Genomic DNA, 18,792 nt, shown 5'->3' on the forward strand with positions numbered 1-18,792 from the left:
TGGTTAGGATGTCATTAACATGTGGGTTGGGAAGTAGTTGATGAGGTAGAACCTATTACCCTGTTACATTCAAACCCTTGTGAGTTACTTCTACGTATTTCTTATATTGCTATGCTATGCTCGTAGACGAGGTTTGGGTGAGTGAAATCCATGACAGATATGAGATTGATAATTAATGGTTAAACTTAAGGTGGCAACTTAAATACGCATCTGGGTGGATTGAGGCACCTGGAGTACCCAGTGTTGCCTGTATTTTTGAAAATCCCAGAGTACCCGTGTGATCTTCCTATGGACCGCCACCCAGACTCAAAGGGAACTGAGATTATTCATGCTAGAAACTTCTGTGTGCAGCCACAAGCTATTATGGGCTCTATCATAGTTGAGTAAGTTACGTGAAGCTCTTGAAGAGGTGGATCAACAGGTAGTGGGTTGTAGGTTTGGTATGGTCTGCCCGGAGTAGAGAGTTAATATTTCTGAAAGACTGTGTCTCGGTCATCCGTTTCTCAAACACCATGTAGTGCGAGAAATCCAACGGAGGCGATCGAGTCTTGTGGGGAAAAGTGCGCAAACCTCTGCAGAGTGTACAAACTAATTATGGTTAGCCGTGTCCCCGGTTATGGACATCTTGAGTATCTAGTATTTGGAGTATCTTAAGTATCTCATCACTCTAAATTAATGTTGTTGGGTTGATAATTACCTTAATTGGGATTGAGTTGGAGGAACCTTCACAATGATGTTTCAACTATCATGATAGTTAAATTAAAATCTATTCCTTTGTTGTAGGGAAAAATTGGCTTTTCGCAAAAACTATAACCATAGAGCTTTCCACCAGCCAAATATGCATGTAGTGATAGCATTATTCTGTTCTTACTCTACTATGTTACTTTGCGAGCATATTCCATGTGCTGACCTGTTTTCGGGCTGCAACGTATTATGTTGCAGACTTTTCAGACGAGGAGTAAGGTTCGTTAGGCCATTGCCGTGCAGCTCAGCTATGACGTTGGAGTTGATGCCAGGAATCTCACGTGTTGAATTTCTCGTCTGAGGCTGAGATTGCGGGACTGTTTGGATGGAGTCCTAATAGGCAGCTCTTTACTCAGGCAACGTTCCTGACCTCACGCCTCCAAAATCCAACATCTGAGATTGGTGCCTGAGGCCCTGTTTGGTTCGGCTATGGATTTCTAAAAGTAGCTGTGAAAAATCTGTTGTGGAAAAATAGCTGTAGAAAATCTGATGTGAAAAAGATGTAGGTCATTTGACAAATCAGCTGATACAACTTTTTCAAATTTTGACCCACAGCGAAATCAGATTTTGGAAAGCACGTCCTGAGCTGCTTCAGCTTTTGGTTCAGATGTTGGCAGCGGATTTCTAAAATTGGATTCTGCTGAGTTCGTCCTTTGGTTCAATCTATCAATAAAAACTGAACCAAACAGAGCATGAGTCACGCGGATTTTTATGGAAGCCAACCAAACAGCCCCTGCTGCCTCCAACCAAACAGGCCGTAGGACCTGCCCTGCCCAGCCCGGATCGGCCCGGCCTTTTGCAAGCGGAAGCACACGACACCTCTATTGACCCCACCTGCCTCCTCGTCCTCGCCCTCCTCCCCCCCCGTCCCCCCGTCGCGCCCTCACCTCGCCGCGACAACCGCTAACGCCGCCGCGCAAAACCCCGTCCCACTCCCCAGCGCCCCAACCCCTATCCACCCCAACCAGATCGATCGGCCGCACTTTCTGCTCCCAATCCCGCGGCATCGCCCCTGAGTCTCCCACCGCTGAAGCCCACACCGAGTTCCTCCTCCTCCTCCTCGTCTGCCGCTGCCGTCGCCTCCCGCCGAAGGACGCATGCTACGGGGCTCGGTTCTCGCGTACTTTCTCCGCTGATCCCGTCTGCTGCTCCTGGACTGGCGCGGACCTCCGGAAGGGACGCGATCCCTTTTGCTGGTAAGGAAGCCCTAGCTTGCTCAGATTATCGCGTGTTTTGTCTTCGCGCAGCGAGCAATTGAATCCAGCCAGATCCCTTTCTTCAAGATCGGTCTCAGTTGACCCTATTCTCATCGCTAGGACTGTCAAGGCCCCATCGCCCATGTATTTCGGCCCCTGAACTAATACTACTTTGAGATCCTGAACAATACCACTAGCACCAGTTTATTCTCCCCATGCCCCTGTGCCGGGGTGGGGGATCGTTTATCAGTGTTCGAAGAGGCGGATGCCTAGGCGTGGGTAACACCCTCCTGCCTAGGTACATAGTGCTGGCGTGTCTTCTGACTAGCGCCGTGGTGAATCATGGTACTTTGCCAGCTTGTTTTGCTACATGTGGGATCATTGATACTTCAGTTCAAAACTTAATAGGAACTATTTAGTTTTGATGGGGAAAAGTAGGGGTCAGAGTGACTTACCATTGTCTGGTCAAGTGAGTTTTCGGTAATATGTGAAATGGTGCTTCCTGTTTTGGTGTTTTTCCTTTGAACCAGTAATCAAAAGGAACTCTATATGTCTGTGATTTTTATAGCAGTAAATTCAGTGAATTGATTTGTGTAACTTCGAGATTTTGCATCTCAATTATAACTGTTGCTAGATGCTGCATTTTCTTTTGCTCCAAAATTGCCCAATGTTATGTCAACCTGCCCTGTCAGGAAGCTTTATTAGCATACTGGAGATTATGCAATCTCAAATTCTTTATAAAATATCCAGCATCGATTCATCCATGGTTAAATTGAAATAATTTATCGCTGGTTTTGTATGTTAGGCTACTGCAGTTTTTGATACATATCCACCTTTCAATGCATCGTGTCGGGAGTGCTGGAAACACGGCTGGTTCAAGTCGACCGAGAAAGGAGAAGCGCTTCACATATGTGCTCAATGATGCTGATAATAAAAAGGTCAGCCCCGCTTCAGTACTAACTAGTTGTTCTTAGGTATTGTAGTTAGCTTGAAACAGTTCTTGCTACACCCAAAAGTCCTCATGCATTTCCTTCTGCTTGTTTTTCAGCATTGTGCTGGAATCAACTGCTTGTCGTACCTGAATGCTTCTGCTTCTGGTACAAGTGATTATCTTTTTACTGGGAGTCGCGATGGTACCTTGAAGAGATGGGAATACCAAAATGGGGACGCAAACTTTTCAGCAACCTTTGAGTCACATGTTGATTGGGTATGTTTTTCTATGTACTCCTGCTCCAGCTGATTTTACATTTTGAAACCGCGGTATTGTCTCTATTTGAATTGCCATTGGATCATTTTCTTTTGTAATTTATTAGCTCAAGAGTATCAAACTAGATTTCAACATCAAATAGAGGGTGTTGTCATTACATTTTGTTAACATATTTATAGTTCGATACAATCAATTCATTTCGGTTGTTCTTCCATCTTTGCCTTTTTTGGATATATTTTTTATTGTGCTGTTCGAGTCTGAAATTCTGTGTATCCTTTGTAAATGGGTGGGAGGCCATCCGGAGTTCTGGACAATACTTGGGAGCAGGGCCAGTCCTGTAACCTTTGCATATTTGCTAAATTATTTGTTACTTGTATCCACGTGAAACAAGATGGGCTGGATGGAAGATTCTCCTAGTCCTACATAGTTTTATTGTCCAATTATGAAAGTTAGGCAGTAGATTCTGTTAGTGGATGGAGAAATAAATCCGTCAGGACTTTGAACTGATACTTGCTTCCTGCTTACATGTGTTGACTCTCTTGTATCACTGCTGAAGTATTGCCTTGTTTAACAAGCTGCTATCTTTATTGTGCAGGTTAACGATGCCATTATTGTTGGCCAAAATCTTGTTTCCTGTTCCTCAGACACCACATTAAAGGTTTGTTGTTTCAGTGGCCCCTGTTTTTAGATATTTTTTGTCGTGCCTGCATGCCTTTTTGTTTCCTTTTTTTTTGGTTGCCTAACCAATATATGTTTGTGTGGCTATTTTTTCACAGCGTTATAAAATAAATTTGGCAGGCATGTTTCAGAAACCCCAAACTAAGCCCCAATACTTATTTTTTACAGGTGTGGAATTGCTTAGCAGATGGTGCTTGTACCAAGACTCTCCGCCAGCATTCTGATTATGTGATATGTCTTGCTGCGGCTGAAAAGAATGTATACATTGCCAGACCTATGACTATGTGGAAGTATTAGTTCTATATCTACTATATTTTATATGCTTTTTGTGCCTTCACTGTAGAGCAATATTGTAGCCTCTGGTGGCCTTGGTGGTGAGGTCTTCATATGGGATCTTGATGCTGCTATTGCACCTATAGCCAAATCTGTAGATGCAAAAGAGGATGAGGTTCCTAACGGAAACTCTGGACCTGCTTTGTCAACCTTGTGCAATGTAAATTCTAGTGGCAACATTGTTTCTACCAACGGAAAATCACATGGGTACTGTCCAATTGCTGCCAAAGGTCATAAGGATTCAGTTTATGCATTGGATATGAATGATACAGGGACATTGCTTGTCTCTGGTGGTACTGAAAAGGTATTGCACTATTCATTTTCAAGAGCAAGCATGTGATCCTTTAACTGCCATTTTATTTGGACCTTTTCTTATAGACTTCCTACTGGTTTGATATAGGTTGTTCGTGTTTGGGATCCCAGGACAGGTTCTAAGAACATGAAATTGAGAGGGCACACTGACAATATCAGGGCTTTGCTTATTGATTCCACTGGAAGGTTTGTGTTTAGGCATCATCAAAGTTCTCTCATAGATTCATCTAAGATAATGCATTGTCTGCAGATGAGTGGTTATGATGACATTAGATGTTTCAAAAGTGAATCATAGAACAGCTCAGACAATATTGTACCCATTTATGTGTTCCATATATACAACTTTGTAGACCATAAATTATCATCTGTACATGTTCCTGGCCTAGCATTTTTAGTTTCCTATAGTTGCAGTCAACAACAAGCCCTTTATATTTTGGAGAAAGGTTACTGCTGAATCATTATCTTTTGCAAATAATTATCCACTATCTTTTAAGTTGCATTAGTCACGTGATCAGTAGTTCAAAAGCCGTAACTTCACCACTGAAATCGATTGACTGCCCAAAGGGGACATTAATTGGCATGGTCATCATGCTGGTTACCATCCTAGTGGCAATGGTCAATGTCAGCCACTTCTATGTGTTATTAGTTGATGAGATGGAAATAACTCACATGGCAAAAAAACTGACTAGGATGCAGATGTTTGTTTGTGGGAGCTGATGTGTCATATTTGAAAGGAACATGTGGTTTTTGATGATTAAATTACCGATTTTGGCTGCAAGGTTTAAAAAATGGTGTTGACCAACACTAGATAATGTTGACAGGCTTTGTGGAACTTTGTTGAATCCCATCTATTTTCATTAGAAGTTTGAAACTAGTTAACACTGTATAACATATTTTTCCAGGTATTGTCTATCAGGCTCGTCTGACTCAATGATAAGGTAAATACAAAGTTCATATTTTCTGTATTTGGTCATGATGCCAATTAGGGATGCAGGCGGATGCGTCCGTGAACGTCCACATGAATATTATTAACACATCACGATTATTAAAGTAACAGTGCATTAACTAATTTCCGGCATCGCGGGCATGTTAGCCTGCATGCATAGATTCTGCAAATAATTTTTTGCATCTTGTCTAAATATGTTCATACTTTGCAGACTATGGGATCTAGGACAGCAACGCTGTGTGCATTCTTATGCCGTTCACACTGATTCGGTTTGGGCGCTCGCAAGCACCCCTTCATTTGGTCATGTTTATAGTGGTGGAAGAGATCAGTCCGTGAGTAAAATATCTCATTTTGTTGAATAATGCCTACAGTTCTAAATCCTGAACTTCTCTGTTTTCCGTTGGTACAGGTGTACCTGACAGACCTCTCCACACGAGAGAGTGTCTTACTATGCACAAATGAACACCCAATCCTACAGTTGTCCTTGCAAGATGATACAATATGGGTTGCAACAACTGATTCTTCTGTTTATGGATGGCCAGCTGAAGGGCAAACCCCACAAAAGGTTTTTCAAAAGGGAGGCTCATTCTTAGCTGGGAATTTGTCATTCTCAAGAGCAAGAGCTTCTTTAGAAGGATCAGCACCTGTAAGCATGACAGTTGCCATCTTTTCATCTGTTACGTTATTTTATCAGACACGTTATGTTCTGGCTTCTGAGCAGTGACGTCACATTTCTGAGATGCGCCATAATAATAAGTTAATAACTCATTATTTCCGAGACATGCAATCTGTGATGATAGTTTCATCTCCTATAGCTGACTAGTAATCGTGTACCTGCAATGCACGTTGCTATTATTTTGGATATTGGTTGCACGTTGATACTAGGTAGGATATTAACTGCGCGTTAATTACGTGGTTAGCACTCACCTAGATATTATGTATGATATTAATTGAATGCTAAACATGTTTGAGTGCTCAACGTTGGAGTAATCTAGGTTGTTTGATTGGCATGGTTTGATGGTCGAGATTAGTTGGATCTGCCCCTTTGAATCTTTATATTTGTATAGTTGGAGGACTTGTTTCAATAGAAACTATTTACATGTCTGTTAACTTTGGGGCAAATTATTCAAGATCTATGGCCATGTAATATTAACTTTGAGGTCTTGTTTTTCCCATGTTAACCAGCTATCTGTTTTTTCTCAGAGATGATGGCAAATAAACACTGGGTTTTTTTTTGCTACGTAATTTCTATGTTTATATTCTACTTTGGGCACTATTCAAAATTAATGCCAGATACACGTCAGTTTTTTTTAGCCTTTTGTCTTATATTATGTGCTTATGATATCAATGTTTCATTGATCTACTCAACTCTATACCTGTTTTTGCTTGACTGATCAGCAACAGTTACTTTTACTCGGTCATCTTGCACAGGTGTACATGTTAATAACTTCTATTTTCTAAACCACTCTAGGTGCCTGTATACAAAGAGCCATCTTTCACTATTCCTGGAGTTCCAGCTATAGTTCAACATGAGATCATGAATAATAGAAGGCATGTCCTGACAAAGGTGATTATAAGATATTTTCAAATTTGTCTTTGTTGTTATCAAACGCAACAAGTGGCATCATCCACCTTCATCCTATTTTACAGGATACTGTTGGTTCTGTCAAATTATGGGAGATTACTCGAGGAGCTGTTATCGAAGATTTTGGCAAGGTTCCTATTCCCTCTCGATGACTTGAGTGCACTTTTCCTCATGGATAATATACAAATGTTAAGAGCTAGCAGCATTGCTAGGTCGTATCCAAATTTGAGAAGCTCACAGTTCACATGGATCTCTTTGAATAAATTGGAAGGTTTGCTAGAATGTTAAGCCACTTCATTTTGCTTGCAGGTTTCGTTTGATGATAAGAAAAAGGAGTTATTTGAGATGGTATGACTGCCATTTTTTGTTTATGTTTTATTTAAAGATGCTCTTCATATTGCTATGTCACATCCTTCTCTATTTTAGGTTAGCATACCTGCATGGTTCACCATGGACGCTCGATTGGGGTGCCTGTCTGTTCACCTGGATACTCCACAATGCTTTTCTGCAGAAATATATGCGGTTGATTTGAATGTTACTGGAGCACAGGAAGATCTTAAGGTTTGCACGAAAACATATCATAATGCGGACTATGGTTATTTTTTGTTTTAAGCTTACTGTTCAGAAATTAGTTGGATCAGTAGTTCATCTATGTTCTTGAGTTGCAACGGAAATATCTTGTTATTAATATTTGTCATTTCATTTTTACTGTAAACCTTTCATTACACATATTAAAGAAATTCACTTTGCCATAGTATGGGCCACTAGCAAGTCATCTTCTGAACAGTTGTCCAAAAATTGTGCAGATTAATTTGGCTCATGAAACTCTTCGTGGTTTGTTAGTTCATTGGAGTAAACGAAGGCCGAAACCAGGCCCACACAGCTTGTCCAATGGTGATTCTTCAATAGGGAAAGATGTATCATTGAAAAACTTACCACATCCAAGATCCGACGTCGACGATGGAAGCGAAAACCATGCAAATAATGTGCTTCCCTCGTTTGAGTTCTCCACGGTTTCGCCTCCATCAATTATCACGGAAAGTTCTAGTGGAGGGCCTTGGAGAAAGAGAATTACCGATTTGGATGGAACTGAGGATGATTTGCCATGGTGGTGTGTGGACTGTGCTGAGAACGGCCGATTTCCAAAAGAGAACACAAAGTAATTTATCATCTCAACATGTTTTTATCCCGAGACGATATTTTTATTTTATATCTTTGAAACATGTTTCCCGTCCTTGGATATAGCTACCTTAGTAATTGGAGTAGCAAAGCATTTTAGAAGGCGAAACACTTTATTGCAGTAGTTTGCAAGCCCGTGTTATTGTGATGATGCTTAACTTTTAAATTGTTGCAAGTTTTTTGTTCTGGCCATTTTCTTATGACCTTCCAAGTCTTGAACCCAGTCAGTCATGGTATGTTTCCATACATATATTTTTCATGTAGCAGTGACAATGAATTTTGGAACTAAAACGATGATATATGATTTTGGTGTGGAGTGATTATCCATCCTTGAGCTCAAATATGCTAGTATGATTTTACTGTTTATTTATCCTTGAACTTCCGTGAAGCTGTATTACCTTCCCCAGACCCCACCTGGTGTGGGAGCTTCTAGCACTGGGTCTGTCTTTTTTTATTTCCTTCAGTTAATGATGTGATTATTTGTTCTGCAATATACCCTAATTGGGAGAACCACTTGCAGACTGAAAATTCGATCTCTCAGTAAATATGTTCCTGACACTGCTTCTCCTTTTGAAATGTAGGTGTGGCTTTTATTTGCATCCAGCCGAAGGCTCACCTGCACCAAACATAACGCAAGGGAAACTCAGCGCTCCACGGATACTGCGAGTTCTCAAAGTAAGATGTTACTGAAATCAGTTATCTAGAACAAAGTTAAAGATTTAAGTTGCAAAGGGTGAATTTCTCTCGACAAAAAAAGTGGCATAAGATGAAGGATGGAAGCAGCTTTGGCGATCCATGGAAGTACTATATGTCAATTGGTTACATACTCTCTCCGTCCCAAAATAAGTGTCTCAACCTGTACTAAGGTTGAGACACTTATTTTGGGACGGCGGGAGTACATGGGAAGAAACGTGGAGATAGCTAACTAGCTAGTTTTTTCTTATCTGCCTTTGTTTTTTGAGCACCTAACTACCTCGACAATAGGTGTCAATCGCTATTTGTCAGTACCCTAGCTGAATCATACAAATATTGATAATACGATACAGTCACATATTATGAACAAGTTATTGCTGTTGTTATTTATCATCTTATTTTAAGTCATGTATTAAATTTGTTTGTGTGTACAGGTTGCTAACTATGTCGTTGAGAAGCTTGTTCTTGAGAAACCATTGGATGGAAGTCCGGACAGCACATTTGCCATGGGTTTGACCTCTGGCACATCAGCCCTAGATAGTTCTTCACGGCTTGGACTAAAGCCATGGCAAAAACTGAAACCTTCTGTTGAGATATTGTGCAACAACCAGGCAAGTATTCGTAAGGCATAATGGAAGCCCGCATTACATTTTGTGGTTTGAGAGCAAACTTATCATTGTGCAGTTGTGTTAAAGAATACTTTTTGCAGCAGGTTCTGTCACCTGAGATGAGTTTGGCGACGGTGAGGACATATATTTGGAAGAAGCCGGAGGATTTGATTCTTAATTACAGAGTGGTCCAATCAAGATGATTGCAACCTAAAATACATCCGCTCGTTTGGTTCACCATAGGTGCTGAGCATATCTGCATTGGAGACGGCATCGTTGAAGATGACCATATGACCTATAGGATGCAAGTGTTCCACTCTTGTGCTGCTCTTTGGTGCCGTTCCCAGAACTACAGCAACTTAATTCCTCTGTAAAGTTTTCCTGTGAATCTTGTATCTCCAGGCTTCTAGTGAGATTGTATCATAGCACAGGTGTAATGATCTGCTGGCTACCAGGCTTGTATATCTAGAGATTTGGATTTCTCAATAAAGCTTCTAAATGGGATAAAAGAAATTATTTGTTCCCCCTCCACGTACAAAATGATTTGATTGTAAGAAAACATTTTTTTCCGCTCCTGGACTTAACCCTGTTTCCATCGTCTTGGGATGAGGTGTAAGAGAATAAAATTATTCCAGGTAACTCTTTTTGCCTTCTGTTTTGCATTGTTCACTTGAAAGTCTGCATTGCTGTGTGCCGGGGCTCAAAATATTCAGGGCATTTGTCAGGTTGGTCAATTGTTGAAAAAGAGAATCTGAGTGTGTTTGGCATTGTAACAGATTGTCATGATAATTGAATATAGTCCAGCATTCAGGCCCTCTTTCTTTCCAATAAATTACATAGGAATCTTGGAGGAATCGAACCTATATGGCTTGTTTCATTGTATATTTGTATTACCTCCGTCCAAATTACTCTTAGATTTGTTTACTCTTAGATACGGAGGGAGTACTATTTGGATACACACTAGTAAGCATGCATTGCACGTCTCAGACTGAAAGCATGTTATACTATGAAACATAAATATTTCTATCAGAACATAGAATAATTCTCTTAGAGGATTTTAAATTTGATGCAAGGTGGATAGAATTCCCAAGTCATAAAGACGTGTCAGATTGTTTCATGAACCAATGTGCCTCATACCCAAATAGGGAAACGTCAGGCGTCAGCTGGGCGATCACATTCGGCGACCGCCCCCCTCCTGAGTTGTACGATCAGGACATGTGCATTGTTGGATTTGCCCAACTACCCTAGCTCCCGTGCCCCCTCAGCACCACTTGTTGCGCCACTTCCCAATAGACGTCGGTCTCCCGCCACTGCTTGCAGTGCCCCACTCCACAGCTCCAACGTAGTCGACGCTGGTCGACCCGCGTCACCACTCGCATCAATAAAACACGGTGTTTGCAGCACCGCCTCACTCGACACAGAATAGCTGTCGCCGGCTCACCAGTGCTTCTCGCCTCCCTCGCAGAATGGTGTCGGTCCGCTCGCAGTAGCAAACCAGCATGTTGCATTGATATCACATCTTTATCACCAAAATAAGGCTACTCATTACCTACAACTAATGTGGTTCAGTGGCTAGCCCTTCCCGGGCCATACTAAGCGACTACCCATACATAACCTGTCAGGTTTCCCGGGCCATACTAAGCAAGGACCCATACATAACCAAAAACCAAACCTGTCTAACAGACAATGCAGATGCCTAAGCTGGTGAAATATTATGTGGAGATCCTGACCAATAATTTGACATCATTTAGGGTTCATTCTTCCATGGTCAGGTCCTGACCAATGGAGGTATAACAAAATTTGCAATGTATCCATTTTAAATAGAATGTGCATCCTGTAACTTTCACAAAAAGTACAGGCATGTCCTATGCCCAAATAAGACCAGGTCAACAAATTTTCTGAAAAATACAGGTAGTCATTCGAGATTGTAAGTCTATTAGTAGCTCTTCGATGACAAAATCTAATAGTGATCAGGATGGACATCCATCGTGTCTCTAATTTGGGGCTCTACTTAGCCTTTGTTTGTTTCATATGAATTTAGGTGGTCCATCAAATTTTCATCTAAGCTCAATAAAACAGAGCCATGCATAGCCAGTCATTACACGACCAATAGCAATTGTACACAAAATAGCTCACCCTGAACTGACAAAAGCATCAACTATGATCAGCGACGCATGTGAAATCACATCCTAAGTCCTAAAAGTATATGGCTACTGAATATCAGGGAACATGAAAGCAGCAAGGCAATGACAAATGGACCAGTTCCATGGCAGCATGATATCTCTGCCCTCCTATCCTTGTGAATCTTGGTTATTGGCAGGGAAAAACTTCTGAGTTGCCTTCCTTGGTTTGTGGGTATAGACCCCTGCAGTGTACAACTTTCTGTAGAAAAGTGTAAAATGTTAACACTGTTCTAAATGGATTTGCTAATAAAACTCTAAATTCAAGTAGGTGTGAGTGCAAACCATGCAGAACCATTCTTTCAGCCAATCAACATCGTTTTAAAGCAAAAGAAATTGAGAAATAAAGAACACATCTACGCAGACCATGGCAAGTTGTCTCTGCATAATATACCGACAAACTTTGCAAACATGTATAGAAAAAGGACCTTATAAATCACGTACATATGAATATGTCTTCTCTAAATGTAGGCCCTAGTTGAGAAGCAAGCCAGATCTGGACATTCAGTAACTAAAGCCACAAACTTTATCCACCTCTTCATCCTTGATTAACATATTCTATAAGATAGTAGTATATATGTGTATGCAGTGAACAAGGCCCGTATGTTGCAACGGAAGAACACTCATGAATGTAATCAACTGAACTAAAAATTTTGCTAATATGTCTAGCATCACACACCTCTCCTCCTCGTTCTACCTCACCACAATTGCATTACATATTATTGTTATACATATCCTCAAACGTGTAAGAACTAATATTTTCTTTCTCACGTGTATGAAGAAATACTTACATTTACATGCTAGAAACAAATAGGATGAAAAGTACATATGTCGTTCATTGTTGTCCTTGTATAAAAACAGTACAAACAAAGACATAAACTCACTAATCCTTGTTGTCTGCTTTATTTACAGAGCATTTAACCTCTGCCTCATTGAAAGTATTCAAAACACAGATTTCCGCAAACTATAGGTAAAAGCTCCAATTTCCACTAAAACAGGAACCAAATATTGCAGCATAACATTTTATCACTTAGTAGTTAGAAAGAACAAAAATTGAGCTATTATACCCAGTGAGTATAGTAATACCTTCAATTCTTCAAAGAACAAAAAATGAGCTATTATACTCGGTGAGTAAGCATATAATCATTCAAAGTAACCAAGGTCAGAGGTAAGCAGAAACTATAAATACCATGTGCTCTCGCTTCTTTCTGTACAAAAATACGCACCATTTTATACAAAAAACTGTACATGGTCAGGATTAAACTAATTGTGAACTCATAATCTGAACTTCAAAGAACCAAGTTTTCTTACTCTAAGACAAGAGTATAAATAATGATATGTAAATGAATAATCATAATCTAAACCAAGTTCTCGTATGATGTGCAGGAGTTACATTTCAAAAACAGTTTGTAACGCATGGCAATACAATGTGATAATCAGGCTTCAGTCATAATGGGTGAAGAATGCCTACCAGTATATCTACATCTCAGGCCTAATAAGAAACAATGAAAATGCAGTCAAGATGGTGAACAAGCTAACTTTCTTTCCCATTGCATCTTTGATATAACCACGGTAGTGCGAACCAATGACTTTGAGCTTGTCAAATGGATGCTTCTCCCATAGTTCTTTATGCCCCCTTCAATACTTGTTCTCTTTGCTGCCTGCACATAGGAGCGGTTTAGATACCAAGACAACATAAGATATAATATATATCCATTCCGAAGCTTTCGACTTTAGTGGTGATACAATCTAGCTGCTATCATTACTCTAGTGGACATATAAACAGGACAAATGACAAGCCCTAGACATCAAATAAAGACTTTGTGGGAGGTAACATCCTTCTCGATATGATTTCATGAAAAGTCCCACATAGGGTATATAAGTCTCAGCATGCGGCATGTACCTTTTGTCGATGTCAACATACTCAAATAGGAATAGGTCTTCTTCACCAAGTTCCAATGTAATAGGCTGTTGAGAAAAAAGATGCAATACCAAAGGTAAGAACGGTCTCTTGGCCAGTATATTCTGATAATTAGTCTAAAGGAGAAAAAACGCATAATGGGTGATAAATTAGTACAAAGATAAATAAAATTATAGAAATGTGGAAGAAAACCTCGACCTTAGGAGTTGCGGGAACCATAATCATTTTACCAGTTTCATAGCTCCCAATAAATGCAAACTGGGAGTTCATCCATCTCATCACCTGATGACCTCTTGGACTTAAGTAGAGATGATTTCTGAAACAAAATGTGAGATGTTTAACCTTGGCCTCACCCAAACACACTTCTGTACTTTCTTTCACAAATATATATTCAAATAGCTTGCATATAAATTGGTGTCAAAAAAGAGCCAACTTAATCAAATGGCCTTGCTGCATATAATCAATAACCTTCAAGGTATTTGGAAGTATATATTTGTTTTATGAAAACCCGTAATAAAGTTCTTTATTTGCATCTCTTGTTATAACCCAACTGAAATTTAATAAAATCTCTGAGGTGAAAAACATATATAAAATAACAGACAAAAATAAGTAGGATTGAGCACATCCCATGTGTTGTGTCAAGGGTAATTGTCAAGATTTTTGAGGACGACCCATCATGAACCTGCACAATGGTCTAGTTTAGTAAAGAAAATCAAAGTTCAGAAGCATGTTAACAAATAGCTGAGAAAGCATCTTGAAGCAGAGGAAATATCATGAGAGCTTGATTAACATTGTTCTCCACAAGTTGACTACTCCTTTTTTTTCAACATTGACCTCCATATGAAATATCTTATAAAGCATTGCAAGCTAGAAAATATGTAAGACACACTGGCAGAATAAAAAGAATGTACCTTGAGGCTCTTCTCATCCTTTTCTGGAATAGCTCTTCTCATCCTTTTCTAGAATAGCTTTTTTTTTAGCATAGTGCTTACCCGATGTTCTAGAAAAATCACTAATAACAGGAACAACAAAGATTACATTGCATCAAAGAAACAAAAAAAATGTAGCCAAGTAATTCTAGCATGGTACTACTTCACTATTCAGCATGCTTTTGTATCAATCTACACTTGTGCCCCACTAAAAATCCTTTGTAAATCACCACTTCAATCTAGTGTTGGGATAAAAATAAAATGTCAAATATAATCCCTCAACAGCAATATACACATGTGCCATCCACTTATCCACCTGCAAAGCAAAATCATCGGCATCAGTAGGATGTCCAGAGCATGCTATAGTCTAGCCGTCCCAAACTTTTCTATGATTTTGAAAACAAAACTATGATTTCGAAACGGAAGCATCAGCTTTTGACTCATCGATTAATCCGGAGATATAGAAACTGAGAAATAGCAAAGGGCAATGCTTTGGTCAAGAGAATTAGGAAAGACTAATCACCGTACTGTACCAAAGTAGCAGTCGGGTATGGTGTTCAGTACGAGTGTATATGGGGAGATAGTGATGGATGCTCTTGTTTGACAGGCCAATAAAATGCCAAGATAATTAGCAGAATTCAAGAGGAGATGGAGAACCTGATGGCCGCCTCGCCGGATGCCTTCTCCGCAGCTTGACACCATGCCGCCGACGCCAGTGTGTGCACACGCTCCTAGCCTTATGGTTCCATTCAATGCGTGATGCATCATCTTACTACAACGACATGTGGCCGCTGAAACTAATCACACACACGCATGCATACAAACCAGATCAAAGATCAGGTGTTGCCGGCAAGCCCTTGCGACCTGTTCGATCCAAATTGGTGGCTCAAGACTACTGATGCACATGAAGCTTATAGACAGACATTGGGTACAGAGGAGGACAACCATGGAGATGGAGGCCGATGTGGGAGGCGCAAGAAGGTGATGCGCCCCGGTGGTACTGCCGTCCAAATCAAGGGCGCGTACGGCCTCGGCGCGGAGGAGACGAAGCCGGGGCTATGCAGATGGATGAGGGTATGGACGCGGGCGACGACGGTCTTGCGGCGGCCCACCGGCGGCGACGTGGGAGCGCGCCGGGGGGGGGGGGGGGGGGGGGGGGGGGGGGGGGGGGGGGGGGGGGGGGGGGGGGGGGGGGGGGGGGGGGGGGGGGGGGGATGGCCTGTGCGGGAGGAGGAGATGGCGAGAGGTCGTGCGGGCGTGGAGGAACGGCCCGTGCGGGAGGATGCGGGGGGCGAGAGATCGTGCGTGCGTTGTGGGTAGATTTTTTTTAACCGCGGAGCAGGGTTAGCGATGGCCTTAATGCGTGGCTTGTAGCGTCAAACACGGAAGGATTATGGACCATCAGATTGTTGTAAATGAACGGACCTGATTGTTTGGATCTGCCCCTCTCTTCCTTTTATAGGGGTAGTAGATGGCATGGTGGGTAATTAAAGCGTAAAACGCGTTTAGTATGCTGGCGGGATGTAGACCATCAGATTGCAGGTTTCGATGGATAGGATGATCTGGTTCTTCGCCCTCTCTTTCTTTTATAGTGGTAGTAGATGAATAACTAACAAAAAATGAGCATTAGGATGCAAGAAGCTAATCTTCAAAATAAATGATATGGAAAGTAGACGATCACCTCATTTATATTGTAGAAAGTGGTTCCCATATATATCCACGGAGGCAGCACTTCTACTGAAGAAAGGAAGTTCATCGTTTTAAATGTACTGGAGCAAGGAAATTTTCAGGAAGATATTCTATTAGCCCCTGCAGTTTGGAAGAGCATCAATGATCAAAGAAGAAAAGTTATAACATGTGTTAGGGGTGGAATGAGATAATGACAGGGTGAACTAATGCAACATTTATCTGTTTCAAGAACAAAAGGGTAAACAATTGTTTTCCTCACAACAAAAGGATACACCAAATAAATTGGCTGGAAGAGGAAATGCATGGTACCTGCAAATTGGAACTTGATTAATGAAAACCACTATATATATGGCTTCCTACAAAACTGAACTTGATGAATAAATACAAAAATGGATGAACCCTGAAACGTGCTTCCCTGAATGAATGACAATTCTCATGGAGACATCTACTGAATACCAAACAAAATACATGTACTACCTGTCCATGTTCTCGTAGCTATATCATGAAACAAAATGGGTGCGTATGTGTTCATGTGAATATTATGTTTGACCTCATTTGACAACAAATCCTGCACATATGAGTGTGTACATGAATGCTAAATTGCCAGGCTTGCAATCTTTATCTCAGTTTTGTTCTCATTCCTAATTGTTGGTATTGAACGACATTGTAGCACAAATAGTTTGATGATACAAGGTCAGTCACTTACCATTGTTGAAGATGCATTCCAATAAACACATCGTAGCACAAATGAGCTTTGGGTCTGGAAGTCCTCGAAGCCAGGAAGGACCACCGCGTGCCATGGGGATAGTGGTGATGATGGGGACGACTACCATGCCCAAGTCACCTGCAGCCGTGACGGAAGGCGACCTCACTGGATCTCAAGGATAGTTGTGACGATAGACGACCTTGCCAGATCACGTGGGGCAGAGGCATCTCCGCCTATGGCCGGCATCAACGGCAAGCGAGGAGAGCGGACGGATCCCGCATTGGTGTCGATGCGCCGGCGCCTCGCCTCGGTGTTAGATTGCGTGGGCGGCAGCACCTCCGCCTATGGCAGCGTCGACAGTGTGCGAGGAGGGGAAACGATCCCGCGACGCGCGGCGAGCCGAGGAGGCGCCGGTGCAGGGCGGTGCAGGAGAGGCACCAGGAGCAGTTGTATGGGGGAGGGAAGATGGGGGCGGTGAAGTCAGAAGAGGTGGAGGGAGGTTCTGCGATGCGTGTGAGAGGTTAATTTGGTAACTGGGAGTAATTAGTGGGGGTGCGGTGCCGAGGGTGCTAATAACAACCATGTTTTAGTGTTAAACATCGGAGTGATATGGACCATTGGATAAGTTGTTTGAATGGATGAGATTGTCTGAATCTCCGCCTCTCGTGCTTTTATAGAGGTAGTAGATTCCTTCTATCGTTTACTTTGCATGTAAACCCACTAACTCAATTCTCTTGGCATGCAACCATGTACCCCACAAAATTTAATCTATTTATGTCAACCTGCACACATCCGACCTCTCCACACATGTCCCCCTCATCAAGGGCCCACTCAACATGCATGGGAAAAAATTTTCCATTCTATTATTCTACTTATATTCAATATATATTTTTCAACTGTACACTAATCAAATAAAATATACAATATGTATTTTAGGTTCAGTTCATATATTATTAATCCAAGTATTCACGCCAAGTACAACCAAATTATTAAAATATATTGCGAACTACTTCTACTAAGTATATAGAAAAAAAGTGATAAATTCATGGTACCAAATCAATATCATTGAAAATGTCCTAGCTCAATATGCAACCAAGCATGCAAAGAGGCTCGAATGTTTTAAATATGCTACCTATATTCAAAAAATATTTATAGTTATAAAATAATCACATTTACTTCCACATTTAGTTCTTACATTATTAATCCAATGTTCATATTACCAAATTTCATTTACATATATTGCAGCAATTTCCGTAGCAATGCGCGACATATCATCTAGCTTTTATGGACTATGGTAATTATGACATGTATCTAATCCTTTTGAAAGGTTACTTACTTGTGAGGTCGCCTAAAATGCATTGTCCGAATTAGGTTAAGTACCTAAAGGAATGTATAGCTAGGTGTATCACCCTCCTTTAGAAGCACTATATTATCTTATTTAAGGGACACTATCTTCGGTTCAGTAAAACTACCCAAGCTATTGGATCTTGCTCTTGTTCAGTTAGAACTCAGAAAAGATCCTTTGAAAATGTGCTTTGAGACAGAGACACCGGCTTGTAGACCAGAACAAGGAGATTGGCTTCTGTTGTTAGGAATGATAACTTGTCAATCTTCAATCTCGTAGAGGTTCAATTGTGATATAACCAATTTTGAAGTTGGTGCTACTAAGAAAGGCCTCCATGTCGAGGAGTTAGGGAACCTTGCCGTTTAGGGTTGGCCTAGGTATTTGGCTTCTCTCCGCTCCTGTTAACGGTTGGCTAAGTCCTATGTTTCGCTCTTGGTTCCATTTGCTTTGCTTGTTTTGGTATTCTGTTCTAGAATTATGCATTGTTGAGCGAAACTATTGTCGGGGTTACTTCTGCTGCATCCGGTTATCCCTATGTTGT

The 18,792-nt window shown here is 41.1% G+C and overlaps 1 protein-coding gene and 1 long non-coding RNA gene across 5 annotated transcripts; one reads left to right on the forward strand and one right to left on the reverse strand.

Moving 5' to 3' along the window:
* The first annotated feature begins 1,589 nt into the window (after positions 1-1,589).
* Positions 1,590-10,012, forward strand: LOC125508348 (WD repeat-containing protein 48). Of its 2 annotated transcripts, none has more exons than XM_048673048.1 (18): positions 1,590-1,940; positions 2,746-2,878; positions 2,989-3,147; positions 3,743-3,805; positions 3,994-4,083; positions 4,169-4,462; positions 4,559-4,656; positions 5,373-5,408; positions 5,628-5,748; positions 5,826-6,062; positions 6,888-6,983; positions 7,067-7,132; positions 7,311-7,349; positions 7,428-7,562; positions 7,808-8,160; positions 8,762-8,855; positions 9,308-9,484; positions 9,583-10,012. In XM_048673048.1, exons 2-18 carry the CDS (start codon positions 2,780-2,782, stop codon positions 9,682-9,684), a joined length of 2,259 nt encoding a protein of 752 aa, XP_048529005.1. In that variant the 5' UTR covers positions 1,590-1,940; positions 2,746-2,779; the 3' UTR covers positions 9,685-10,012. The 2 variants fall into 2 exon arrangements, with proteins under 2 accessions (XP_048529005.1, XP_048529006.1); XM_048673049.1 differs by having other exon boundaries at positions 1,591-1,940; positions 9,586-10,012.
* On the reverse strand, positions 9,863-15,812 carry LOC125508349. Of its 3 annotated transcripts, none has more exons than XR_007283376.1 (6): positions 15,457-15,812; positions 15,169-15,375; positions 13,781-14,827; positions 13,565-13,629; positions 13,133-13,322; positions 9,863-11,863 (listed from the first exon to the last, which is right to left on the reverse strand). It is a non-coding gene; the product is annotated as an uncharacterized LOC125508349 (long non-coding RNA). The 3 variants fall into 3 exon arrangements; XR_007283375.1 differs by lacking the exon at positions 9,863-11,863 and having other exon boundaries at positions 12,986-13,322; positions 13,781-14,264; positions 14,494-14,827; positions 15,457-15,811; XR_007283374.1 differs by lacking the exon at positions 9,863-11,863 and having other exon boundaries at positions 12,986-13,322.
* Positions 15,813-18,792: the final 2,980 nt, after the last annotated feature.

This window comes from Triticum urartu, chromosome 5, assembly GCF_003073215.2.
Source record: "Triticum urartu cultivar G1812 chromosome 5, Tu2.1, whole genome shotgun sequence".
NCBI classification, from domain to species: Eukaryota; Viridiplantae; Streptophyta; class Magnoliopsida; order Poales; family Poaceae; genus Triticum; species Triticum urartu.

Coding starts and splice junctions, on each gene's coding strand:
- LOC125508348 (XM_048673048.1), top strand. CDS start 2,780: ATGCATCGTGTCGGGAGTGCTGGAAACACGGCTGGTTCAAGTCGACCG. Junction 4,463..4,558: donor TCTCTGGTGGTACTGAAAAG/GTATTGCACTAT, acceptor GGTTTGATATAG/GTTGTTCGTGTTTGGGATCC. Junction 7,133..7,310: donor TTATCGAAGATTTTGGCAAG/GTTCCTATTCCC, acceptor TTTTGCTTGCAG/GTTTCGTTTGATGATAAGAA.